The 26,075-nt window shown below is 49.0% G+C and overlaps 2 protein-coding genes across 5 annotated transcripts; both read left to right on the top strand.

Annotated features, from left to right (window-relative positions):
* Positions 1-1,788: 1,788 nt before the first annotated feature.
* On the top strand, positions 1,789-11,551 carry Rnps1 (RNA binding protein with serine rich domain 1). 4 transcript variants are annotated; one of them, XM_046442909.2, is made up of 8 exons: positions 1,789-1,915; positions 5,042-5,227; positions 5,466-5,621; positions 6,661-6,852; positions 7,320-7,422; positions 7,668-7,821; positions 9,881-10,022; positions 10,660-11,551. In XM_046442909.2, the coding sequence occupies exons 2-8, from the start codon at positions 5,157-5,159 to the stop codon at positions 10,757-10,759; spliced, it is 918 nt and encodes a 305-aa protein (XP_046298865.1). In that variant the 5' UTR covers positions 1,789-1,915; positions 5,042-5,156; the 3' UTR covers positions 10,760-11,551. The 4 variants fall into 4 exon arrangements, with proteins under 4 accessions (XP_046298865.1, XP_046298872.1, XP_046298868.1 ...); XM_046442912.2 differs by lacking the exon at positions 1,789-1,915 and adding an exon at positions 1,950-2,507; XM_058579082.1 differs by lacking the exon at positions 1,789-1,915 and adding an exon at positions 2,674-2,690.
* Positions 11,552-11,926: 375 nt separating this feature from the next.
* Positions 11,927-25,632, top strand: Eci1 (enoyl-CoA delta isomerase 1). The gene is made up of 7 exons (XM_046442885.2): positions 11,927-12,074; positions 12,184-12,282; positions 18,716-18,843; positions 22,022-22,168; positions 23,182-23,303; positions 23,393-23,571; positions 25,153-25,632. Exons 1-7 carry the CDS (start codon positions 12,023-12,025, stop codon positions 25,317-25,319), a joined length of 894 nt encoding a protein of 297 aa, XP_046298841.1. The 5' UTR covers positions 11,927-12,022; the 3' UTR covers positions 25,320-25,632.
* The last annotated feature ends 443 nt before the right edge of the window (positions 25,633-26,075 follow it).

Here is a 26,075-nt window from a genome sequence, read left to right as displayed (position 1 = left end):
TCCCAACCCCCCTCTCACCACAGTGTGGTACCCAGGCTGCTCCCTTCTCCCCTAGGGTGTCAGTGCTACACTGGGCACAGGCTCTAGGTTTGGGGACCCCAAACTGATGGTGAGTTTCCCTATCTCCTCAGAGAATTCCACATATTGCCCATTGACATCCAGAGGCTGCTTCATCCCGATTACTGACCCTCCAAGGCCCCTTTTTTACTTAAGGGGCAGGTTCAAATCTCCATGCGGCTGGCCTTCTGATCCACTATGCCTCATATGGGGCCACAGCAAATGTGACATTAATGCAGGTAAGTTAACTTATCTCTCTCTTTTTTTAATATTTATTTTTTAGTTGGACACAATATCTTTATTTATTTATTTTTATGTGGTGCTGAGAATGGAACCCAGGGCCTCGCACTTGCTAGGCGAGTGCTCTACCTCTGAGCCACAACCCCAGCCCCAAGTTAATTTATCTCTAAACGCCTGTCATGTCAAGTCTAAATCCAAGAGGGGATACCCAGACCAGACTGACTAGGCCTGCCAACCTTATCCCTAGGAACCAACTGGTGCCTCAATAAAGAGGACTCCTCTCTCCTTTCGACAGCTGTTTTGTTCCCAACTCCTTGGGAACCCCTCAGCCCAGGCTGAAGGGCAAGGACCCCAACTTGACACCTTTACGCAGGGTCAGAGGGATGCACTCTGGGAGTCAGCAGGCACAGGCAGGAAAAAACACTGCAAACCAACCCCATCCTTGCATTCCTTCAGGTCACCACACTGCACGCAGTTCTCTCCACCTGTCCATCTCTGTCACCCTGGTTCCTTCCTCCAGGAGACGGACTTGGATCTGCCTTTTCCCTTGCTGCTACAGACTTGTTCAGACAACCCCAGGGCTGAGTACACCTCCGTTTCTTGAGCAAATAATCCCAGAATAACGACGGTTTGCCAGGCTCGAAGGGAGAAGGCGAAGCCACCGCGGGAACAAAACACAACGGCATTGCCATCTCAGCACCGGGTGTTATGATAATCCACTGCCTGGGCTGGTGCCTCTGCATCCTTCCCCTCGGTCTTGCCCAGAGGACCGGACAAAGACCCTCCAGAGGCGATGGTATCAAGTCTCGGTACCGCACATTGCACAACCTCCATGCCCCTAGGCCCGGGCCTGTCAGCCGCCAAACTGGCTTCCTTTCCCTTCTCCCAAGAGCCTGAGCGCTGTGCACTGCGGTTCCCTCTACCTGGCGCGCCCTCCCAAACAGGTTCCAGCAGCAAAGTCACCTCCTCGGTGACGTCTTCCCTTCTGCCCTTCAAGCTCCTGGCGTAGCCTGGCCGTACCGGCAGCCTGCCGCACCCACCCACAGAGTTCTTCCCGCGCAGAGGCCGCGTCTATACGGTCACCCGTACACCACTAGCGATTTTTGACCGCACGAACCCACACCCCGCATGGGCTGCCGCTCTGAACTGCCTCGGCTCCGCAGGACCCCACCGCTTGCCTCCTAAGGCCGAAGCGCGGCGAGCCCCGCCTCGCCCGCCGCGGGACAACCTCAGGCTCGGAGCCGCGCGGCCACTGCGCAGGCGCAGGAGAAGGGTGGGCCACGCCATGTTAACTCCCGCCGCGCCGGCCCGCGAGTCATCCCCGCGGCCCTCCAAGCGCCAGCGAGGCTCTGGTCTGTCCGCTCCAGAGTGCGCGCAAACAGCCGGGAGCAGCCCCAAAGGTTCTCTAAGCCGAAAAAACCATGAGCGCCTCCAGCGCCACTACCTACAAACAGCCATGGCCCTTAAACACTTTGCCGTTCGTGCCCAGTGGCTGGTACGTTTACGTCATCGCTGCGCGCCGGAAAGGCAGTACCTTCCCGCTCCTTAATCTGACGAAATAGCGGCGCCGGCCTCAGCGGCTGAGGAGAGCAGAAGGAGGTGGCGGCGGCGGGAAGATGTAAGTTTGGGGTGGAATCCGACTGCATCCGAGCTTCTGGGGTCGCCTGCAAGGCCCAGAGGGGTGCATCGTGGAGCCGGCCTATTCCACAGCCCTGCAGTGTGGAGCGGCCTGGCGGCGCGGCACAGAATGCAGGGAAAAAGAGTGTAGCCCTGGGCGGGCGGAGTGGGAGGTGACTAGGTTGTGGCCCGGAAGTGGTTGGGGCCGCAGCGGATGCAAGGGCAACCCCGTTTTGTCCGGTCGTCGGCGGCCCAACCAGGCCCGCCGAACTCAGGGCGGCTGGGAGCGCGGCCTCTGTGATAGGGGCCCTCCCGCCGAACCGGTGACCCAAGCCCGCCACGCTGGGCCTTGCCTGGGGAGTGGCGAGGAAACCAACGAGGTCGGCGTGTCGGGCCCAAGCCACGGGGCGGAATTGCTTTGTGGGACGTGCTGAAGGCCACTGGCTCCTTTGGGAGACGTTAATTCAAATATTCACTCCGAGAACGTTTACTGAGTCTCTGTGTACCCTTCTCGGCGCTAGGCTTTGAGGGTTCGGCCCACTGTGCACCGAGCTCCCAAAGGAGGATGCGGGAAGGTTAGGTCGACGGCGGAAGTACGTGGAGTAGGCTTTTTCTGCCTTTGTTATTTCGCATGTGTCTGAAATGTGCTTTTACACGGGGAGGGTGCTCTGAAGATTTGTGCTGAAACACCATCTGCTCGAGATTTAACTAATTGTTCTCTCCTCTCTCTGGCTGTTGGACGCGCACCTTTCCGGAGGATGGGGAAGGTAACCAAGGTCCTGAGCTGTTACCTGAACTTGTATGAACAGAGAACCTCAACCTTTGCTTTCTAGCACTCGGCCACACCCAGCAAAGCCTTCGCTTACTTGTGGTTCTAAATTTTTTTTAGAGTGCTTACAAATACCGGTGGTGCTTGTTTCACTGAGTACATTCAGCCAGATGTTTGGGGGAGGGGGACTCTGGAATCAAAGTTTGTGATCTCTACTCTATATCTGTGCTGTCCAGTAAGGGGTAGCCATTGGCTGTGGAGGACTTGAAATAAAGCTAACTCAAACCAAAATGTTAAAGTACCCACCAGATCTCGAAGACTTATTATGAAAAAAGGAAAATTTTTATATTGGTCATAAGTAATATTTTGGACATGCTATGTTTAAATATACTTTTAATTAATTTCACCTATTTAGGAAATTTCTGGTTGTACTCATGGCTCACACTTTTTCTATTGGACAGTGCTGGTCTAAGTAATCCTAAAGGGGGCTCTTCAGAGACCCCAGTTGATTATTCCCAAATGTGGGTAACTTTGGAGACAAGAATGGATATGGGGGCCTGGGGTTGTGGCTTAGTGGTAGAGCACTTGCGTAGCATGTGTGAGGTACTGGGTTCCATTCTCAGCACTGCGTATAAATAATAAAGGTCCTTTGACCCCCCCAAAAAAATTTTTTTTTGTTTAAGAGTGGATATGGGAAAGAACCTCCAGATGTGGAGAAATGGCTCTTCTAATTTGCTAACATTTCCTGCTCCTAACCTGAGTGCCATGTCAAGATTCATGGATTAATTTGGTTAATGCCCTTGATAATTTTTTAAGGTGGGAACTGTAATTATCAACATATTGCTGATGAAAAACCTCAAAAAAGAAGCCTGGCGCATTGGCACACACCTGTAATCCCAGTGTCTCTGGAGGCTGAGGCAGGAGGATCGCAAGTTCAAAGCCAGCCTCAGTGAAAGCAAGAGGCCAAACAACTCAGTGAAACCCTGTCTCTAAATTACAAAACAGGGCTGGGGATGTGGCTCAGTGGTTGAGTGCCCCTGAGTTCAATCCCTGGTACCAAAAAAAAAAAAAACCTGCCCAAGATTTACACAGCACAACCTAGGCATGCTGATTACAGGCTCTTAGCCACTGGTTTATACCCACTGATTGCCCAAGAACACTAATCTAATCAGGTGCTGCCTGCTGGTTATATATAGTATATTGTTTTAAGACAGAGCAATTTGAAAGGAGTTTACAGCCAACACCTGTGCACAAGTGAAAACTGTACCAGAAAAGTGTGCTGTGTCCACCCTAGTTATGGGATTTGGGGGAAGCGAAGCAGGAGAAATGAGGCCTTTGCTTATAACTCACTCGTGGAAAATTGAAAATGCATCAGTCCTCGGAAAGTAGGGCATATGAAGAATTAGCAGTGTGGTTCTCTGTGTGTGTGTGTTGCTAAAGATTGAACCCAGGGCCTTGTGCATGCAAGACGAGCACTCTACCAACTGAGCTATTGCCCCATCCTAAGCAGTGTTTTGATTTATCAATCTGTTACCATTATCAAGCACTTGCTGCAGTCCAGGTACTTTGCTAAACCCTTATGTGGCATACAGTTTCTCACCTAATCCAGTGTCTACTTCTTTCCCCCAACGTTTTTGTATATATATCCAAAAGATTGAAAGGATTTCAATTGTGCCCACATGACCATGTCCTAGATTCTGCAAGTCACATTTAGACCACATTTGCTTTATTGTTTAGCTACTCATCACTCACTTTTTCTTTCTTGTGACTTACTTAATAACCTCAGTCAACACACATAATAGTGTAGATCATTAACAAAAGTTCCGTGTTTGCAATAACTGCTTTTTAATGATTCTGTAGGATATTTTGTCCAATTGGATGTTAATGTTCATTGCTTGTGCTGGTCACTTTTGAAATAGTTTTTGCCTCCAATCATATTATTATCCAATGTCTCCCAAAAGGAAATAAATTAAGAGGTCTGATCCTATCAGGAGAACCACATTCAAGTTAGGTCTTTCTCTACTCTGAACTCTTAATGTGATGCTATAGTGTTTTGAAAGGACTAGAGCGCTTGTCATCAAACTGGTGTTTTGTGACCTCTAAAATAATAGCGGTGAGTGCAGCCACCACCCCCATCTCCCTAAGAAGCTGAGGTAACTGTCCACCTGAGCCTCCTGTAGGGATGGAGAATCCCCCAAGAAGAAAGGGGGACTGTCCTGAGTGCTCCCATTTGTGGCACTTGATGCTTACTGTGTTCCCTTGCTGCTTTCTCGTATGCTCAACTTTTTATTGCAAAGTGGATTTGTTGCCTTGCCAATTCGTTCACTCTTTATTTAAATCCTTTTATCTTGTTATTAGGCTGCTCTTTGGCGTAAATTGCAATCGATTAGGGATCGTTTCTCAGACTCAAGTTAGAAGTGAGAGTTCAGATAAGTGAGGCCGCCATTCCTGCTTTGAACACCTCAAGGGGAGAATGGATTTATCAGGAGTGAAAAAGAAGAGCTTGCTAGGAGTCAAAGAAAATAATAAAAAGTCCAGCACTAGGTAATCCTTCTGTAAGATTTTTCTAGTGCTACTTTGGGGGTGCTCGTTGCCAGGGACCCTCAGAAAGGGGAAGATTGAAAATGTTATGCATTCCACAGTGAGTGTCCTAATCCACAGATCATTTGCTGTGTGATCACATGGGATTTCTTGCCCTTTTGGACCCCTCTTTTGGGTTGTGCTATTGTTTCAGGGTTTGATCAGAGGAACATGCAATCTCACACTTTTCCTCACCACCTAGGGCTCCTTCTCCTACCAAACGCAAGGACCGCTCTGATGAGAAGTCCAAGGATCGCTCTAAAGACAAAGGGACCACCAAGGAGTCAAGCGAGAAGGACCGTGGCAGGGATAAGACTCGGAAGAGGCGCAGTGCTTCCAGTGGAAGCAGTAGTACCAGGTGAGGCAGAGGCTGCTGCAATAGCCAAATCCTCCTTCCCCACTGAACCCACAGTTAGAAAGCAGCCATACTCTCCAGTTATTATAGAGATCCTAAATCATAGCATGCTGGTTTGGAGTCTGCTCTGGTTATATACAGAAGGTGTATTTGGGTGTGTGCCCCATCCCGTTTCCTGCAAGATCTGAGGAATGAGACATTTAGGGTATGTTTTTCTGAATAAGTGTATCTTATTCAGAATTGTGTTTGAGCAGCTCTAGCCTAGAGCTTATTTTTCAGTAGTTGAGTTGCTAAAGCTGGCCTCAAATTTTGTGATCCTCCTGTCTCAGCCTCTTGTGTCTCTGGGATTAAAAGCATGTAGTACCTCACATGGATAGTTTTCAGTAATTGAGAACCAGCCTGAAGCAAGACATGGTGGCACACGCTTATAATTCCAGCAATCAGGAGGCTGAAATAGGAGGATCATGAGTTTGAGGCCAACCTTAAAAGGGCTGAGAATGAAACTCAGTTATAAAGCACTGCTGGGTTCAATCCTCCATATCAAAAAAAAAAAACCAGCCAGGTGTTGTGGCACATGCCTGATCCTCGTAGCTCAGAAGGCTGAGGCAGGAGGATCACAAGTTAAAGCCAGCTTCAGCATCTTAGCAAGATGCTTTCTCTAAATAAATATTTTAAAAAGGTCTGCAGATGTGGCTTGGTGTTTAAGGGCCCCTGGGTTCAATCCCCCGTACTAAAAAAGAAAAGAAAACCAGCCTGAGTGTATCCATAGGCCCCCTTCCCAAGCCAAGGTGATTGTTCTGGCTTGATACATTTCTCCTTTACCTCCTAGTAAGGAAGGCTTCTGTGTAGGTGAAGTATCCCATCCCTGCATTTCCTGTCACTGCGTAGTACCGTGACCTGTCTGGGCAAGGTACATTTTCCCTACTGGGAAAAATAGTTGAGACAAAAAGACACAGGCAGCAATTTCCACTTCTAGGGAATTTGCTGTGGAGAAATGTGATTACCACTCATTGTCACCTTGACTGTTCCACCTTGCCTTCAGGTCTCGGTCCAGTTCCACCTCCAGCTCAGGATCCAGTACCAGCACAGGCTCAAGTAGTGGCTCCAGCTCTTCCTCTGCATCCAGCCGCTCGGGAAGCTCTAGTACATCCCGCAGCTCCAGTTCCAGCAGTTCCTCTGGATCTCCCAGCCCTTCTCGGCGCAGACACGACAACAGGCGGCGCTCCCGCTCCAAGTGAGTGCCCCAAACCAGGGCTGTACCCTTACTATGGTCATTAGAAAGAGTCTAGCTTAGGGGTTGTGGTTCAGTGGTAGAGCACTCGCCTCGCACTTGTGAGACCCTGGGTTCGATCCTCAGCACCACATAAAAATAAATAAGTGAAATAAAGGTGTTATGTCTAACTACTACTAAAAAATAAATATTTAAAAAGGAAAAAAAAGAAAGAGTCTAGCTTAATTGGATTTGAGACAAGGAAAACTTATATGAACTGGTAGGAGGCTTCCCTGTAAAAACTGTTACATAAGCAGGTAAATATCCCACCAAAGGGAGTCCAGTTCTTTGTTGTTGATTGGGGGAGGCAGTGTGGAGTACTAAATCCAGGGCCTTGCACCAACTAGGCTTACGCTGGACCACTGTGTTACACCTACAGCCCAAATCCAGTACACTTTGGCTTGACAGAAATTGTTTCTGTTATCTTTCAGATCTAAGCCACCTAAAAGAGATGAAAAGGAAAGGAAAAGGCGGAGCCCTTCCCCTAAACCTACCAAAGTGCATATTGGAAGACTCACCAGGAATGTGACCAAGGTGAGATCATGGATCTGTTGGGAGGTAGGGGCAGTGGGATATAGACAGGTCAGTGGCAGCAGGTGGCTTTCAGAATACTGGTGTGGTTAGTTCCATTGAATAAACGTGTCCAGGAGATATCCCAGAATGACTAGCTTTTATCAGAGAGCAGAATGTTTTTACACTGCTGAAGTATGTGGTGAATTCCAGCTCTTATTAAATAATTGGTCGGTGAGCCCATGAGCATGACCCTTCTTTCCCTCTAGGATCACATCATGGAGATATTTTCTACCTATGGAAAAATTAAAATGATTGACATGCCTGTGGAAAGGATGCATCCTCATCTATCCAAAGGTTATGCATATGTGGAGTTTGAGAATCCAGATGAAGCTGAGAAGGCACTGAAGCACATGGATGGAGGTAGGTGACTCTGCCACCAGCTTTGACCTTCCTGCTTCTGTCCTCAGAGACCTGTTACCAATAGGGACCTTTCAGGCTGATTTCCACCCAGCTGCACTTAAATCTGACTGTAGTTCCTTCAGGATCCCATCTTTGATTCATTGGGGGCATGTTTACCAAAAAAAACCTATTTCATGAACTTTTGGGGGGTGTTCAGCAACTATGAATATGTTGCCATTTTTAAGAGATTTTCAGTCTGTTAAACTTGATCAAATGAAGCTTTTCTTATGAAGAAAACATTTAATTTTTTGAGCCCAGGGTAGTGGCACACACCTGTAATCCCAGCAATTTGGAAAACTGAGGCAGGAGGATCACAGGTTCAAAGCCAACCTCAGCAATTTAGCAAAGCCCTAAGCAACTTAGCAAGACTCTGTCTCAAAATATAGGGGTTATGGGCTGGGTATGTAGCTCAGTAGAGCCCCTGGATTCAATCCCTAGTGTACCCCACTACTTTTGGCTTTTTATGTGGGAATATTTTAATTTCTAAGAATCGTTTTCTATTTTGCCAACATTTTGGCATTTCTGAGGTTAAGTAGTTGTGTTGAGCAGAGTGGTTTTTAAATTTTATGAACACTTACAAATAGTTCTGGGTAACCAATTTCTATTTTGTCTTTAAGTTAGTATTTTAAGAAAGATGGCATGTCTGTCTAGCTTCCTACTACTGTGATAGGGAAGCTAGGGCTGAGAACAGGCAGCCCACGGTATTGTCTGGGCCTGCAGGCCAGGATGTGGAAAAGTCTGAATGCCCTGGAACCTCAAGTCCCCTGGGATCCTGGGATAAACTTCATGATAGTTTAATAGGGCTATTTATTTATGGTAATTGCCTTTGAGCACTGATAGAGGTTGAGTATTAGGAAGATTCTCCTTGATACTTAGCCAACTTCTCTTTCAATTTACTTAAGTCCCTCTTAAATGTTTTAGGAACTCAGGATAGAGTCTGAGCACTTGCTAATTAGCTAGAAATTCCGGAGACTTGGACATCCAGGGTAGGCATGACTGTAAAAATTCTAATTTAAGATTGTGGTAGGATTTTGTGTGTGTTCCCCAATTGTGCTATACATCATCAAATGGAGCAAGTCCACAATGTCTCCAGGAGATTTGAAGGGGTTGGCCTTTACTGGCAGCTGGCCAGAAATAGATTTGTCTGTTTAGAAAATAGAAAGTGATTCTCAGAAATTAAATATTCCCACATAAAAAGTGTGTGGGGGGGGGCACACTGGGGATTGAACCCAGGGGCTCGACTGAGCTACATCCCCAGCCCTCAACCCATATATTTTGACTATAAAGTCAGTGCTGTGAAATCCTTTACTTAAGCCTCTTGAATATGAATACAAGTCAGTCTGTCCTGAGTTAGCCCCTGGGTACCTTGCAAAGTAGGAGCTGAGAAGACAAAAGGCCTTTGGGGGCTGGGACTGAAGCTCAGTGGCACAGCACTTGCCTGACATGTTCCATCCTTAGCACCACATAAAAATAAATAAAGGCATTCTGTCTATCTACAAGTACAAAAAAAATTGTTTTTTAAAAGGCCTTTTTGTGGGCTGGGGTTCTGATCAGTGGTAGAGTGCTTGCCTCACATGTGGAAGGCACTGGGTTCGATCCTCAGCACCACATAAAATAAAATAAAGGTATTGTGTCCATCTACAACTAAAATAAATAAATAAATATAATATTAAGGCCTTTGTGGACTCAGGTACCCCCAGCTGTGGGGACAGTTGCCAGAGGTTACTAGATCTGTATCTCAGTTACCTTTGCACTTCTGGTGCTTCCATGCTGTGCTGCCTCCCCTTGCTTCTTGTGCCATTGTATGTACACACACTGTGCAGTTATCTCCTGAGACTTCTTTCATGCTGTTCCCCACTAGAATTCCACCTCTCAGATAATCCATCACATGAGTTCTGGAGGTTTACTTCTCAATAAATTCTTTCCTTTCCTTCCCTTTGCTTGAGTATCAATTCATCTTGGTGCCTTGCCTAAGATAGGTGCTTGTTAGGAATTATATGACTTTATCTTTTTTCAATAGGACAAATTGATGGCCAGGAGATTACTGCTACTGCTGTGTTGGCCCCCTGGCCTAGGCCACCCCCCAGGCGATTCAGCCCTCCCAGGAGAATGCTGCCGCCACCTCCCATGTGGCGTAGGTCACCCCCACGGATGAGGAGGAGGTAGGTCGATTTGAAGGTTCACTGTACCCGTTGGGCCAGTGTGATTTACAAACTTAATTGACTTTGAGGCCCTTTATTCAGTGTTGCCCACCCTCTGCTGCTATTGAGGGAGAAGAGAGCAGGTTGACATGAGCCTTGGGAGCCTAACAGGGAAAGGAGAAGGGTAGTTGCAGTATGTGACAGTGACAGAAGAGGTCCTGGGAGTACACCAAGACTACATCCTGAGTCTGGTGAGCTACAAGGCCTTCCCAAGAGGCTTTAAATCCTAAGACCAGATGCAGGCCCTCTCCTTTTCCCAGATATAAAAAAGAGGAGGGGTTAGAAGATAGGAAGTTCGGGATCAGAGGACTAGTACAGATGTAATTCCCCTGACAGGGCCACAGTTTCTAATGTCAAAAAATAAAACCGGGGGCTGGGGATGTGGCTCAAGCGGTAGCGCGCTCCCCTGGCATCCTCAGCACTACATACAAAACAAAGATATGTTGTGTCCGCCGATAACTAAAAAATAAATATTAAAATTTTCTCTCACTCTCTCTTAAATAAATAAATAAAACCAGGAAAAAGCCAGCTTTGCTCAGCACTTCTTCCTGGGGCTTTTGCTTTTGATGGTCTGACTTATTTTTTTCTCTTACTGCAGGTCACGCTCTCCAAGACGCAGGTCCCCCATGCGCAGGCGGTCCCGCTCTCCAGGCCGCCGCCGCCACAGAAGCCGCTCCAGTTCAAATTCCTCCCGATAAATAGGGCCACCGAAGCTCATCTATACCTTATATTCCACCCAGCTCAGTTGTGTCACTTTTCTAGCTGAAGGAGGGTCAGCAGAAAAGACTCCCTCACTTGGCAGGCTTCAAAAGCAGCAGTTGAGGCCTTTCCTCTGCAGGCAGATTCTGACTGCAGAAGTGCTCATGGTTCAGGGCTATGTCCATTGAGGGGCCCTGCAGTTTTCTGGCTAGAGAGCTCACCCATTCCTGTTCCTAAGTCTGTTCAGTGGCAGAGCCAGCAGGGATCAGCAAGTTTCCAGGTGGCAGTGTGGCTCAGCTTTTTCAGAGATGACCTGAGCTAGTCTGGCAAACCTGGTTAGTGCCCTTGCTGATGCTGTGCTATGTCTGCAGGGGACCAACCTGCCATTCCTGTTAGGCCTGGCCTCCCCCACACACACTTGAATTCTCTTCCAACCTCTAGGGTTGTCCCCCCACCTGTTAATTGCTGTACATGGTTCTGGCTTTCCATCTCGTCTCCACCCCTCTGCCCCACATATCCCTTACTCTCAAATTGGTGAGCAAGTTGAGAGCCAGCTCTGCAAGGTCATTACAGAGCCCCCTGTTCTGACTGCCATTGGTGGTGGTCTTGCAGGATACCTTGGCAACGTGTATATTGCTTTTTTTTTTTTCCCTCATTGTACAGTCAGTACTATAAAATTTGTTTTTGAGTTTTGTAACTTTGTAGCATTTTAGATAAGGTTGTGTTTGTACTTTGTTGTGTAGAGTGATGAAAACGAATTGAATAAACCTAGGATTAGAATGCAGATTGAATGCTGGTTTCACTGCCTCTGCCTGTCCTTCAATACCCAGAAGTCTCAGTGGTGATCTCTAGTGCCTGACAAAATGAGAACCAAAGCTTTGTTTTGTTCCCAAATGACACCTTCAAATGCTTCCAGCCTGCAGAAGAGCCTGGAGTGTTAGTTGCTCCTGAGGGTGTGGGACGGGAAAGGGGCGTTTCTACTGCATTAGTAGCTATGGGAGAGCCTCCTTTACCTCGATCGGTTCTTGTCACCTGGAGAAATGGAGATTCTCAGGGAATGAGGAGCAAAACTGAGCACGCCCAACACTACCAGGCCATGCGCTGCCCGCACAGATAGGACCGCCTCTGTCGGCCCTCTTGGTGTCCCGCGCTGCGCCCAGCTCCGCCCAGCTCTGGGCCTGCGGGGCGGGGCCGGCGGGAGGAGGAGCCTTGGCCAGGGAGGTTGGGCCGCACCCAGCGCCGCGACCCAGCGCCCACTCAATATGGCGCTGGTAGTGGGAAGGCGCGTCCCTGCGCGCGCCCTGCTCTACGCGGGTGCGTGAGGCAGGGGGGGTGCCATTGGTGGTGGTCTTGGTGCCACTGGTGGGGCTAGGGGCCGGGGCGGGGCGGACGGAGCGCTCACCGACCCCGCACTTGTTCGCAGGTGCCCGGCTCGGGCGCACGCAGGCGATGGCCGGCGGCGGGGACGGCGCTCGGCGCTTCGCGAACCACCGGGTGCTGGTGGAGCCGGACGCGGCCACAGGTGAGCGAGCGGGAGGGCCCGGGTCGCCCCGCCCGGCGACCTGCGGCGGGGCGCAGCAAGCCTGCGCCGTGCCCCGGGTGCCTCGCTGAAAGGTCGCCCGGCGCGCACGCTGGCGGGTTTCTCAGCGCGCGCTCGTGTTCTGTTTAAAACTCACTCCACCGAGGAGGTAGGTGGTCTTGCTCGTTATGAAGACGAAAGCGTTTCGATTTTTTTTTTTAAGTTCTTTTTTTTAATATTTATTTTTTAGTTTTCAGCGGATACTACATCTTTGTTTGTATGTGGTGCTGAGGATCGAACCCGGGCCGCACGCATGCCAGGCGAGCGCGCTACCACTTGAGCCACATCCCCAGCCCCTCGATTTTTAAAGTTCAGGGGATGTGAGCTGTTAGCTAAGCTATTAGTTGAGAGTGACTGGAAGAGTTTTAGAATATTTTCATTTTTCTTACGACTCCAATCTGGCCAAAACGCGGCAAGCGCTTTGCTAATTAAAACCAGGAGCTACAAATGGAATCGCTGTATCCGCGTCAGAACACGTTGGAAAACTCCAGCAGGATACAGAAAGCACTTTTGAAAGAGAAAGGCTTTCCTTCTACAGAGGAGGTAGAGCGGGGCGCAGAGCAGAGACTGACAAAATTTCACAGGACGGGCTGCAGCACTGCTGGATCTCTGTGGGAAGCCACCTCCTCCTGCCCAAGATGGCCTTCAGCCCCGCCCACATTGAACCAGCGCCTGCAGGTCAAGGCCTCTGTTCCCTGCGCCTGTGCCCCCAACCTTGGTTCAGGTCTCCCGCGTTGGGGCTGTCTTAGCGAGGAGAAGAGGGACTTGGGTTGGAGTCCAGCAGAAGGTCCATTTCTGTGACAGATGAATATATCACAAAAAGTGCAGAAAAGCACATTTTAAACTATTAGAATGGATAGCAGCAGCTGCACTATGCACATAGTGAGACCACTGGATTTTACATTATTTTAACTTTTTTTTTTTTTTTTTAGTTGTAATTGGACACGGTACCTTTATTTATTTATTTTTATTTGGTGCTCGGGATCTATCCCAGAGCCTCGCACGTGCTAGGTGAGCGCTCTGCTGCTGAACCACAGCCCCTAGCCCCTAGATTATACATTTTTAAATGTCAAAAAAATGCTGGGGAGGTAGCTCAGTGGTAAGCACCCCTCAGATCCCCAGGAACGCCCCTCCCCCCCAGAAAAGAAACTGGGGCTGAGGTGTTACCAGATACAATTTTTTTTTTAGTACATTTTTATTTTACTCTTTCAGTTCAAAGACTAAATAGAAGATTCCGTAATGGAAAATGCTTCCTTGGAGCTCCTACTTTTTAACTTCATTAATCTTCAAAATGAACATCCTAAAGAATAAGCAGTGAGACTTAATGTGAACCTCACAGACACAGAAAATAAATGAGATTCTTTCAGTCTTGGTGAAAGTCCTTTTGCTGCACATTCAATGGTTGCAAACAGAATTCATCCTGAAGGACGAAGAGCTTCTGGCCTATTTTGCCATTCCCACAACATTGCATAACAGGGGTATTTTAGATTTACTTTCCTCTGAAAAAAATGCAGCACAAACTGTAGCATCCTCAAGGTCCTAGGTTCAGTCCCTAGCACCCAAAGATCTATATCTTAGGGCAGCTAGGGCTAGCAGTCCTGGTATTGTGCTTGTGTTTGCTAGCTTATGGAGATTTAAAGGGATGCCCATCTCTAGATGCACAGAGATAATAAGCTCCAAGTGCCTTCTCATGCCACCATGTGAGAGCCTACCAATGTCCTTGTTTTAATGTGACAAGAAGAAGAGTTACAGGTCAGCCAGGCCTGGCTCAGTTCCTACTAACAGAAAAGCCAGATGAGAAGTAGATATACTAAGGTTCCTTTTTCCTTCAGGGCAAACACTTGCAAAAAGTAATGGGACAAACCTGCTTTAAAAATGTTTTTAATGGGGCTTGGGCTATAACTCAGTGGCAGAGTACTTTCCTAGCACATGTGATACACTGGTTTCAATCCTCAGCGGACCACATGTAAATAAATAAAAGTATTCTTTCCATCTACAACAAAAAATATATATGTATATGTATATATATATAGATATCTATCTATTTATATATATATATATTTTTTTACATTTTTAAGCCAAGTGTGGCACACATCTGTAATCCCAGCAGCTCAGGAGGCTGAGGCAGGAGGATCAGAAGTTTGAGGCCAGCTTCAGCAATTTAGCAAGGCCCTAGCAACTTAGGAGACCCTGTCTCAAAATAAAAAGGGCTGGGAAGGGGTCATGGCTCAGTGGTGGAGCACTTGCCTTGCGTGTGTGCGGGGTTTGATTCTCAGCACCACATATAGATAGGGGTTCATTGACAACTAAAAAAATGTTTCATAAAAAATAAAAAGGGCTGGGGATGGGGCTTCGTAGTTAAGCACCCCTGGGTTCAATCCCTAGTACTGACCCCTACAAAAAAAATTTTTAAGAGCCGTATTGAAGTTGATTCTAGATTCTGTTGAGCCTGTCATTCAAAAAGCATTTGTCTGTTACCTACTTTGTGCCAGGAATTTGGTTATGTGTTTACTTACCATGTGATGGCTAAGTTCTTCCAAATCTCTTTAGCTCATGTTCACCTTTGGCCTCTTTTCCTTTTCCTCCAGTGTTGAATAACCTGCCCAACCTCAGAGTCCATTTCAGAAACTTCCCTCCCAACCAAGGTTGGGGTGCTTCTTTCTTTTTTGTACACTTGTAGCTGGATAATAATTACCTCTTCCTCATAAATCCAAGTCTCCAAAAGAGCCCATTTGCCACCAAGACTTAGTTTCCATTCCCAGAGAAAAGTCTGTGTTGACAAACCAGAGACTGAAGTCCTCATTGAGAAATGCTCCTTAAATGAGTGTGCTATTCCAGGAGTTCTGAGGGCCTGCCCTTCGGGCAGGAGGTGAGAACAGGTAACTGGAGCCATTGCAGCCACAATGTCCCAAGGATGAGTAAGGATATCTGACCCCCACATTTCAATCCCTGTCCCTAGGTGAATGTGACCTGAGCCCCCACTAGTGTTTCTCCTTGCTCATCTGTTTCTCAGATTTCTCTGTCGCTCCTCAAGGAACTAAGGCTGTGTTCCAGGAGGACTCAGGACTTGCTATTAGAAAAAAAGAAAAAGGGGGAATGAAGCATGTTGATGAGGTACAAACGGGGCAGATACAGCACAGGCTGGTGAGAACAGCCACAGAGAGCTGTGACCCACTGTCCTTTCATACAAGGTCAGAGTCCTGGCCCAGATCCCTAGGAGGTGATCTTCATTGACTCTCACTGTTCTGGAAGCTTGGGGCAGAACATGAAGAGGCACTTACTTCCTGCCCAGAATGGAAATGACAGGCAGCTGGATGGTGTTGGATTAGATTTCAGGACAGATTTTTAGTTTTGAGGTAAACCTTTACTTCTAACTGGAGTCCTTGCCAGAGAGCCATGTCTGCATTCGAGTGGGGCTTCCTTAAATCAGGTGAAGGGGCTGAACCTCAGTGCCCACCAGCAGGTTCACGCCTGAGTGCACTCACTTCTGGGAGCCTGAGGCACGTTGTCCCCAAAGACAAGGTGTGCCCAGGGCTGCTAGGCACCTGGAAGACAGTGATTGCATTGTGTCCTGGGGCTGCAAGTACAAAGTACCACACACTAAGAGACTTAAGTGACAAGAAATATTCTCACAGTTATGGAGTCGAGAAGTTTAAAGTTAAGGTGGCAGCAAAACCGAACGCCCTCTGGGGGCTTGGTGGAAGAATCTTCCTGCCCCTGCCGGCCCCTGGTGCCGCTGCAGTCCTTGGTTCATTGGCTTCAGACTCATCGCTGCAGTTGCTGCTTTCCCGTGGTCTACTCCAAGTCTCTCCTCTTACAGGGACACAGTCCTGTTGGACCAAGGGCGAGTAAGACCTGCTCCTAGCTTACATCCCAATGACATCAGCAAAGCACTCTTTCCTCAAAGCTCATCCTAGGGTAGCATCTGGTACTTGGTGCCTGCCCACAGTGAGCTTCATTTCACAGGCCCAGGGCCTCCTGATCACATGCACAGGAAGCAGCTGACAGGACTTCAGCGTGTCTGTTTAAGGACACACAGTTCAGCCACAGCAGCTCTGAAGCTAGGCTGTGGGGAGACCACCCAGGGGACCCCATCCTCCTTTCTCCAGCCCTTTTTGAGACATAGTCACAGTGAGTTACTTAGGCTGGTCTTTGAATCTGTGATGATCCTGACTCAGCATCCTGAGTGGTTGGGATTACAGGTGTGCATCACTGCTCCTGGCAGTATTTTTACAGTTTTGTTTTTTAAAGTTGTTTTTTGTTGGTCTTCATGAAAGGAAAGCAGATGCCAAGTTTTGTTTTGTTTTTTTTTTTAATATATATTTTTAGTTGTTGATGGACCTTTATTTAATTTATGTATTTATTTATTTATATGTGGTGCTGAGAATCGAACCCAGTGCCTCAAACATGCTAGGCAAATGCTCTACCACTGAGCCACAATCCCAACCCCCAACTTTTAACTGTTAAAATGATGTAGAGGGCTGGGGCTGGGGCTCAGCAGTAGAGTGCTCGCCTCACACATGTGAGACCCTGGGTTCGATCCTCAGCACCACATAAAAATAAATAAGTGAGGGGCTGGGGCTGGGGCTCAGCGGTAGAGCACTTGCCTAGCACAGGTGGGACCCGGGTTCGATCCTCAGCACCACATAAAAATAAAAGGCATTGTGTTGTGTCCATCTACACCTAAAAATAAATATTTTAAAAAAATAAATAAATAAGTGAAATAAAGATATTGTGTCCAACTACAACTAAAAAATAAATGTTTAAAAAGTAATAATAAAAATTTAAAAAATGGTGTGGGGATTGCTTGTTAGGACAAAACGGTATTTTAACAGTACAGGCATTACTGTAGGACAGACGGGACCAATTCCTACCTCCCCACCTTGCTTTTGTGGGGCTCATCCACATGTCTGGGTATCCCATCTCCCTGATTTCCCCAAGGGTCTCTGCTCAGCACTTTTCCTTCCCAGAGTCAGGGAGCTCTCCCGACACCATCAGCAGGCAGCATGCCACACAAAGCCACGGAGGCCCCAGGGACCCTGACATGAGCCTGCAGAGTGTACACTCTGGGCAAGGATGGGCCTGGAAGGCAGATGGAGATGGAAAGGGGACCTCCAGGGTGTCATGCCCCAGAGCTGGGCCATAGGCACTGTGGGCTCATCCTAGGGTAGCATCTGGTACTCGGTGCCTGCCCACAGTGAGCTTCATTTCACAGGCCCAGGGCCTCCTGATCAGCCAGCTCAGGGACTGGAAGTTACTAGCAGGGCCATGCTTCACATCCTCACCTTTCCCACCCTGAGTCCCAACTTCTTGGGGTCCCTGACCTCTGTAGCACACAGTAATCTGAGAATGGCAGGGATGGGGCCTGTAGTCCTGATGATGAGGACTGTCCCTTCTCCCTTCCTCAGGACCAGATGCATCATTCATGTTTAGTACACATTTGGTCTGTCCATGTCTGACACAGGTATCCAGGATGTGTCTCTCCCTGTCACAGGACCCAAGGAGAAGAGGCAGCTCCCAGCACCTTCATCCTCAAGGGTTCTGATGACAGTATGCAGGGGACTTGAGGTCTTGTTCATATATGAAATACCAGTGCAGCCAGGCATGATCCCAGCCACTTGGGAGGCCAAGGCAGAAGGATTGCAAGTTCCAGACCAGCCTCAGCACTTTAGCAAGGCCCTAAGCAGCTTAGTGAGACCCTATCTCAATGAAAGGGCTGGGATGTAGCTTAGTGGTAAAGCGCCTCTGGGTTCAATCCCCAATACTGCAAACAACAACTACAGCTTTGTTTGGCAGAATTTCCAATGTGATCCAGCAATTTCACGTCGAGGCATATATCCAAGAGAAGTGAAAATAGGCATTTTTAAAGAAAATGTGTGCATACATGTTCATCACTGCATTGTTTAATAACCAAAAAAGGGAACAACCCAAGCATCTGTCAGCCAAGAATAAGCCAGGTGTGCTCTTCCCACACAGTGGCACGTTCCTCAAGTTCAGACATTAATGAGCTAACCATGGTTGTGCATGCCAAAGATACTAGCTACTCTGGAGGCTGAGGCAGGAGGATGGAAAATGTTGAGCCTGCCCAGGATTACAGGCATGTGTCATGGGGCCTGGCTCACTTGTTTTTAATTTTTTTTTTAATAGTATATGGACATAACACCTTTATTTTATTTGTTTTTATGTGGTGCTAAGAATTGAACCCAATGCCTCACACGTGCTAGGCAAGTGCTTTACCACTGAGCCACAGCCCCAGACACTGGCTCACCTGTTTTTAAAACCTCAGACCATGAGGCTCCCCGTGGCTGGGCCAAGGGTGGAGCCTGTTGGTTTCTGCTGGTGCTGGGTGTAAGGCTCCTCTTCCTTGTTCTTCCAGGGGTTGCTGTGATGAAGCTGAGGAACCCCCCGGTGAACAGTCTCAGCCTGGAGCTTCTGACAGAGTTCGTCATCAGCCTGGAGAAGCTGGAGAACGACAAGACCTTCCGCGGCGTCATCATAACATCGGTAGGTACTTGTCCAGGGCCCATGTCCTCTGGGCCCAGGGGAATCTGGAAGAGGCTGAAGTCTCCAGGGAGCACAGATACCATGACGACAGTGTGCCCAGGCAGGGCGTCTTCTGAAGACAGGATAGGCCACTCACGCAGTGGCAGAGCTGGGGAGCCATGGTGCTCAGCAACCAGGGCCAGAACCATGTGAGGACGAGAGATTTCAGAAGGGGAAGCCTCATGCTTAGGCTGCCTCATGGGGAAGCAACTCTGAGCTAACTTGGTGGCAGGCTCCTGGATGCCTCGGACCAGGCCACTGGCACATGAATCCTGAGAGCCACCTATTACCTTTGGTGGGTCTCAGGTCACACTCTCAGGACAAACTTTTTCATTTATTATTTTTATGTGGTGCTGAGGATCGAACCCAGGGCCTCACACATGGTAGGCAAGAGCTCTACCACTGAGCTACAGCCCCAGCCCCATGGACAAACTTTTTCCATCTGAATCCTTGAGGGAAGCTCAGCATTGTCTCCAAGTGTATACACAGATGACTCAGGAATGGCATCCATGGAAACTGTCACTAAGGCCAGGAGGGGTGGTAGGAGCCCATGAGAGGAGCATGTGTAGTGGTTGTGACAGTCCACTGAGGCCTGACCTCTGGCTGCACTGGGGACCTTAATGAGGGATGTCATGTCCCTGCTTGGTGCCAGGACTGGGAGTCAGAGCATGGAACCACTGGGGCCACCTTTCAAATGAAGAGGCATACAGCACAAGTGTCCTCCAAAGCTAATGCACTGTGGTGCAGGGCCCAGGCCAGCAGCCATTGGACTTCTTTTCCCTGTGGTTGGGAAAGGTTCAGGAAGCAGATAGCCTGGCAGGTACCTGCCTTCTTAAGCCCTCAGGTAGTCCTGGTCGTGGCCACTGTTGTCACAGCCCCAAAGGGCCAGGCATCCTCTTGCAGGGGAAAGATCACCACCAAGGACAGGCCTATGAAGGTCTCTGGGCTGGCCTGACGTGCCCCTGTGGAGTGGAGCTGCAAAGTGAAGGCTCCCTCTGGCTGTGAGGAGAGGTGCCCTGTGCTCTGTGCAGGACTCACTCATGAGGCAGAGTGTGAGCCTCTGGAAACTCCAAAGAGCACCTGGATGTAGTGCCGCTCGCCAGCGACCCTAACTCCTCAGGAGGCTGAAGAAGGAAGTTCATGTGTTCACATCCAGCTTCAGGAATGTAGTGAGGCCCTTCTCAGAAGGACTGGGGACGTAGTAGAGTGCCCTGGGTTCCAGGCCCAGTATGGAAGGAAGCCTCCCCCTACCAGCTTTCCAACAATTGCAGATGACCTGCACAGGAACCTTTCACCTGGATGACCCCTGAAGTAGCCCCATTCCATATGTCATGTCAGCATGACATTGTCTTTTTTTTTTTTTTTTTTAATTGGTTATTCAAAAGACATTGTCTTTATTGTGCTCTAAAAATGAGAGAGTGCCCTGTCACCAAATGTAGGACCTTCCAAACAAAATAGGAGAGCTGCACCTTACCAAGACCTGATCCATGCAAAGAGTGGGTGCTGTGTGCTGTGCCTGCTGCCTCCCCATTCCCAAAGTCATTGTGCTGGGCAGGGGCCGCCATCTCTCCCTGCACAGCCAGTGCATTTGTGGTGTGTGCATAGCACAAGTCCGGGCCCAAAGTGGGCACTCGGCTAATGATCATGGAATGGCCTGTCAGTGTCCTGTGGCTGCCCTGAGGTGACATAAGCAATAGGAATTTACCTTCAAGGTTCCAAAGGCCAGTAATTCAGAATCGCAGTGCCAGCAGGGCTGGTTTTCTCTGGAGGCTCCCCGAGATAATCCTTTGCCTCTCTCCTAGCTCTTAGTGGCTCCTAGGTTCCCTGACTTGGGGTAGTGTTACTCTGATCTCTCCTGTCTTCACATAGCCTCTTTCTCTGTGTGTCCAAATGTCCCTCTTCTTATGAGGATGCCTGTCATTGGATTTAAGACCCACCCTAATCCTGTCTGGCCTCCTCATAACTTGACAGTATCTTAAAGACCCTGTTTCTCTTCCTCTGGAGAGAATGTGTGTTCCTTGCTCCACCCCAAAGGTGCCTCTCTTGATGGCCCCTTTTCTCCTTTGACTGTGTATCTACTTTCCTAAATAAACCTCTGTTAAAAAAAAAAAAAAAAAGACCTGTTTCCACATAAGGCCACATTCAAGGATATTGGTTGTTTTTGTTTTGTTTTTTATCCTGCCAAATGGTTGTCATCCCTTCTGCCTTGTCCCCTCTGCTGTCTTCTGCAGCCAGCACAGGGGTTGTCTTGAGGGTTCCCGTATACCTATTCCCCAGTAGAAGCAGTTGATTAGTGTATCAGTCACTAATCTTTTCGTCTTTGTTGGCTCTTTTTAAGTTACAGAAGTGGAATGGGAACAGAAGCAGATCAGCCCAGGCGTATCATGCACACACGATACATGTCTACCTGTTGAGGGGGCTCGCTCCACACCGTGTGGCCACTTTCCTTCATACCTCTATGTCTTACACATGGCACAGGGCAGACACTTGTCCAGCTGTGCTCCTGGGAGTTTGGGTGGGGTGGGTATGCCCCATAACAAGTCTTCCACCCCAGAAGCCAGAAGCTCCAGCCCATAGAGAGGAAGTGCTGAGGCCTCAGAGGAGCACCAGGTGTGGGTTTACCCCAAATCCTTGACCAAATGCAGGATTCGGTGCAGACCCTGATGCACGCTACTGTCCAGCCAGGAACTTCTCTTCCACTCCTGGGTAGCTGTGTTGGGACCTCCACTGCAGATGCCTTCTAGATTATTCTACCCCCAGCACTTCTTGGGCCTCATTTGATACTTTGGAGGTAAACAAAAACATGTACCCCCTCCAGGGTCTGTCAGGAGCCCTTACTCTACCTGAGTTCTTCAGTCTGAATGACAGAGAACTTGGCCTGGGGAGGTGAACACACAGGTGTGCACAGAGTCGTGCACAGACATGCAGAGAGCATGTGTGCCAAGATATACACAAGTGTGTGCACACACCTGCAGAGAGCTGGTAGGTCCATGTCTCTGAGGCAGTGCCAGACCCCTGTTCTGTCTTTTCCAGTTTGAAACTGAGAAGTGGAAGCTGGGTCAGGGGGAGGTCTAGGCTCTTTGCGGGCAGCATCCTGCCACCTTGAGCATCACATCTAGGCCCTGGCCACTCCCCCCAGGACCGTCCTGGCATCTTCTCAGCTGGCCTGGACCTGACAGAGATGTGCGGGAAGAACCCAGCCCACTACGCTGAGTACTGGAAGGCTGTGCAGGAGTTGTGGCTAAGGCTGTACCCATCCAACCTGGTGCTGGTTGCCGCCATCAATGTGAGTGTACCCACCCCACAGGGTCATCTGTGGCTCTTTGGGACCAACCTAGGGTGGGGGGCCAATACCACCTGGGCCAGAAATGGAAAAAGACCCACCCAGGGCTAGGGTAGTGGCTCAGCAGTAGAGCGTTCACCTAGCACATTTGAGGCCCTGGGTTGGATCCTCAGCACCACATAAAACAATAAATAAATAAATAAAATAAAGGTATAAAAAAAGTGTATCTTAAAGCAAGAAAGAAAAGAAAGAAAGAAAAAAAAAGACCCACCCGCTGCAGGCTGGGTCTGGAGGGAGTAGTGGGCCAAATCTACATTTTGGAAACATTGTTCAGCCAGTCTTGGGGAAGACAAGAGGCTGCAGAAGGGGACAGGGTCATCTTCAGGAATCATTGTGCTCCAGGGGATGGCTGAGATCACCCAGCAGGAGGGAGAGGGAGTAAAGGGAGGGAAGAGATGCTGGTGGCATAGTATAAATTTGGGGTTCCTGGGGAAAGCCACTTATTTTCCTAACCAGAGGTTTAGGAAGAGTGATTTTTCTAGCAGGGCATGGTGGCACAAGCCTGTAATCACCAGCTATTTGAGAGGCTGAGGCAGGAGGTTCAAAAGTTTGAGGCCAACTTGGGAAACTTAACAAGACTGTCTCAAAATAAAAGAGGCTGGGGGTGTAGGTGAGTAGTAGAGTGCTAGACTGGGTTCAGTGCGAGGCCCTTGGTTCATCTCCAGTACCAACAACAAGAAGTTAACAAGTGTTTTTCTGGCCCCTGAAAACCTGAGCCCCTGCAGAAACCCTTGCTACTGAGCCCTAAAGGGCCAGTTTCTTCTCTCCATCATGCACTTTCAAGGCAGATTGTTGATGCAGCACCCAAGGAGGGGGTGCTGGGGTACCCTGTGAGCTCATGCCCACCCCCAGGCCCTTCCTGGGGTATCCTGGGGCATCCTTGGGCCCTGGCCCCCTAGGGGACTGTTGGGACAGCAGCACCTCCAGAGCCCTCACTGTCTGGCCTCTCCCTGCAGGGAGCCTCCCCCGCTGGAGGCTGCTTGATGTCCCTTGCCTGCGACTACCGCATACTGGCGGACAACCCCAAGTACGTCATAGGACTAAACGAGACCCTGATTGGCATCATAGCCCCTTTCTGGTAAGGCCAGGACTGTTCCCACACTACTTGACCCTGGACTGAACACACCCTCCTTGGAGCCCCAGAGTAAGCAGGCATCTGCATTCCAGGTTCAAAGACATCCTGATGAATACCATCGGGCACCGAGCCTCAGAGCGTGCTCTACAGCTGGGGCTGCTTTTCCCACCAGCAGAGGCCCTCCAGGTGGGTATGGTGGACCAGGTGGTGCCTGAGGATCAGGTGCAGAGCACAGCACTCTCGGTGATGAGCCAGTGGATGGCCATTCCAGGTGAGGAGCAAGGGGAGCCGAGCAGGACTGCAGCACCCTCCCTCTACCTTCTCCTCCCCCCAGACGACCCATCTGGTGAGGTCAGCTCTGTGAATGTCCTGAACGTGTGCAGGGCTGCTCACAACAGCAGGCTGTGTTGGTGCCCTGGGGCTGCCATGACACAGGACCGTCTAACTGGCTTGAAGCCACAGAAAATTTACTCTCATGATCCTAGAGACGAGGTCCAAAATCAAAGTGCCATCAGAGCTCTACCAGCAGCTGGACAGGCAGGTGGCTGCAGGCATTCCTCAGCTGTGGCTGCATTGCTCCAGTCTGCCTACTTCCTCATGTGGCCTTGTCCCCCATGTCTCAGATCTTCCTCTCTCCCCTCAGGGCACCTGCCATCAGATTAGGGCCTTCTCTGTATCCAGGATGATCTCATCTTTATTTATTTTTGCAGTGCTGGGGGTGGAACCCAGGTCTCACAAGCCTGTACCCCTGGGCCACACCCCAGCCTTTGGGTCTCATCTCATTTATAGCTGCAGAGGGTTTTTTCCATGAAGGTTACTTCGCACATTCTGGAATGGGGTCAGGTCTTGGGCAGTAAGGTCACTTGGCAGGTTCTGGAGTGGGGTTGGAACTTGGGCAGTAAGGTCACTTGGCAGGTTCTGGAGTGGGGTTGGAACTTGGGCAGTAAGGTCACTTCGCAGGTTCTGGAGTGGGGGTCAGGACTTGAGCAGTCTTTTGGGGGTCCCACTGCTCTTCAGTCCACTACAAAGACAATCTCCCAGTCTGTTTATAGAAATAGGGTTGGTCACCTCAACCATGATACAGAGCAGGGACCATAGACCTTGTCCGTGAAGAGCCAGGCTGTTGGTCAGCGTGAGAGGCCACAGGCCCTGTCAAGTGGCCCTGCAGCAGGAGGGCACCCCAGGGAGCAGGAGCTGGTGGCTGCAGCTATGTTCCAGTGAAGTGCAGGACACAAAAATGAGTATCTCATTCTTCTTCTGTCATCATATGATATCCTTTCTTTTTTTTTCCTACTATTTAAAAATGTAAAGACCATTCATATCTCTAGAGCCAGTGGGGGCCCCCCGTCTCTTGGGAAGCCAGTTTGCCACCTCCCAATAGGAACAAACAATGAATATTTAGTGACATGGAAAATATTCTCAATAGTAAAATTCTGTGAAAATAACAGGCTAAAAAGCAACTTTTATAATATCATCCTAATTGTGTTTTGGAGAAATCAGTGGAAACAGGTGACTTCCTTCTATTTATTTTGGGGGGCGGGGGCAGTGCCAGGGATTGAACACAAAGGCACTTAACCATTGAGCCATATCTCTGTCCCTTTTTTTATTTTTTGAGACAGAGTTTCTCTGTTGCTTAGGGCCTTTCTAAGTTACTGAAGCTGGCTTTGAACCTGTAATCCTCCTGTCTCAGCCTCCCAAGCCAATGGAATTACATGCATGTGCCACCATGCTCAGCTCATCTGCGTTTTCTAAGTTCTCTAGAAGAGTTTCCATTTGAACACTCATAGAAAGATTGGGAATTATCCCACTATCTCCAAAAATGGGTTTTCACAGGGGATCCCATTTTCTTTAGACTACGCTCGACAGCTGACCAAGATCATGATGCGAAAGGCCACGGTGGACCACATGATCAAACAGCGCGAGGCTGACCTCCAGAACTTTATCAGCTTCATTTCCAGAGACTCCATCCAGAAATCCCTGCAGGTGTACTTAGAAAAACTCAAACAAAAGAGAGGCTAGGGTGAGGCTGCCACTTGGTCATTTGTGCCCTGTGGGGGGCCTAGTGGTCCCAAAGGGATTTTAAACAAGGTATTTTTTATTTTAAAAGTCCTCTTAGCTTTTGTTTTCCTCATCTTAGACAGAAAGTCCTGCTCCTTGTAGCCCTGAGTCTCAAGGCCCCATCACCACCGATGGCCATGTTTCTGCCAGGTAGGCAGATAGGATCTATACTTTAGAACTGAATGACAGGTAGGCTGCTCAGGGCCCTGGACAAGGTCACACTGAGTGTCCCTTTTCCCAAAGGAAAACTGAATAAAGTCTTCACATTGTCCCATTCCTGACCTTTGGCTGCCTGCTTGTTGGAGACCTTCAAAGCTAGGTAGTCTCAGACCCCAGTGACCCACAAGACCACTGGAGAAAAGCTCTTGGCCACCATGCTTGTTCATTTGGATGGAGGGTCTGGACAAACTTGGGAGGGACAAGGGAAGCATGGCTTATTCTGAGGCATGTGGTGCTGCCAAGGTCCACATCTTTAGAATTTTCCTAATTCTCCAATCTTTCATCTTGAGATGAAAGATTCCCCTGCCATACAATTCAGTTACATCCCCCAGTCCTGCCAGAATGAAGTGTCCCAACACCAGGAGCCTCCAGCCCTGCTCTTGGAGCTGCTCATCTGCTCCTGAGGTGATGCTTGTCCCACACAGGCCCCCATCCTCCAGGTCCCTGCTAGTCCAGGACTCCGAGGACCTACACAGGCTGTGCACAGGTGAGGTGTGT

This window comes from Marmota monax, unplaced genomic scaffold (genome assembly GCF_021218885.2).
Source record: "Marmota monax isolate L192 unplaced genomic scaffold, Marmota_monax_Labrador192_F-V1.1 WCK01_AAM20220418_F8-fsc00035, whole genome shotgun sequence".
NCBI lineage: Eukaryota > Metazoa > Chordata > Mammalia > Rodentia > Sciuridae > Marmota > Marmota monax.
The sequence above is the reverse complement of the archived record's forward strand: the minus strand, read 5'-3'. Positions and strand labels throughout refer to the sequence as shown.

Bases quoted from the DNA above. Each gene is read 5' to 3' on its own strand.
- Rnps1 (XM_046442909.2), top strand. From the start codon at position 5,157: ATGGATTTATCAGGAGTGAAAAAGAAGAGCTTGCTAGGAGTCAAAGAA. The intron at 6,853-7,319 runs GTGAGTGCCCCA...GTTATCTTTCAG, and splicing joins AGGCGGCGCTCCCGCTCCAA to ATCTAAGCCACCTAAAAGAG. The intron at 10,023-10,659 runs GTAGGTCGATTT...CTCTTACTGCAG, and splicing joins CCCCCACGGATGAGGAGGAG to GTCACGCTCTCCAAGACGCA.
- Eci1 (XM_046442885.2), top strand. From the start codon at position 12,023: ATGGCGCTGGTAGTGGGAAGGCGCGTCCCTGCGCGCGCCCTGCTCTAC. The intron at 23,304-23,392 runs GTAAGGCCAGGA...TCTGCATTCCAG, and splicing joins GGCATCATAGCCCCTTTCTG to GTTCAAAGACATCCTGATGA. The intron at 23,572-25,152 runs GTGAGGAGCAAG...CATTTTCTTTAG, and splicing joins CCAGTGGATGGCCATTCCAG to ACTACGCTCGACAGCTGACC.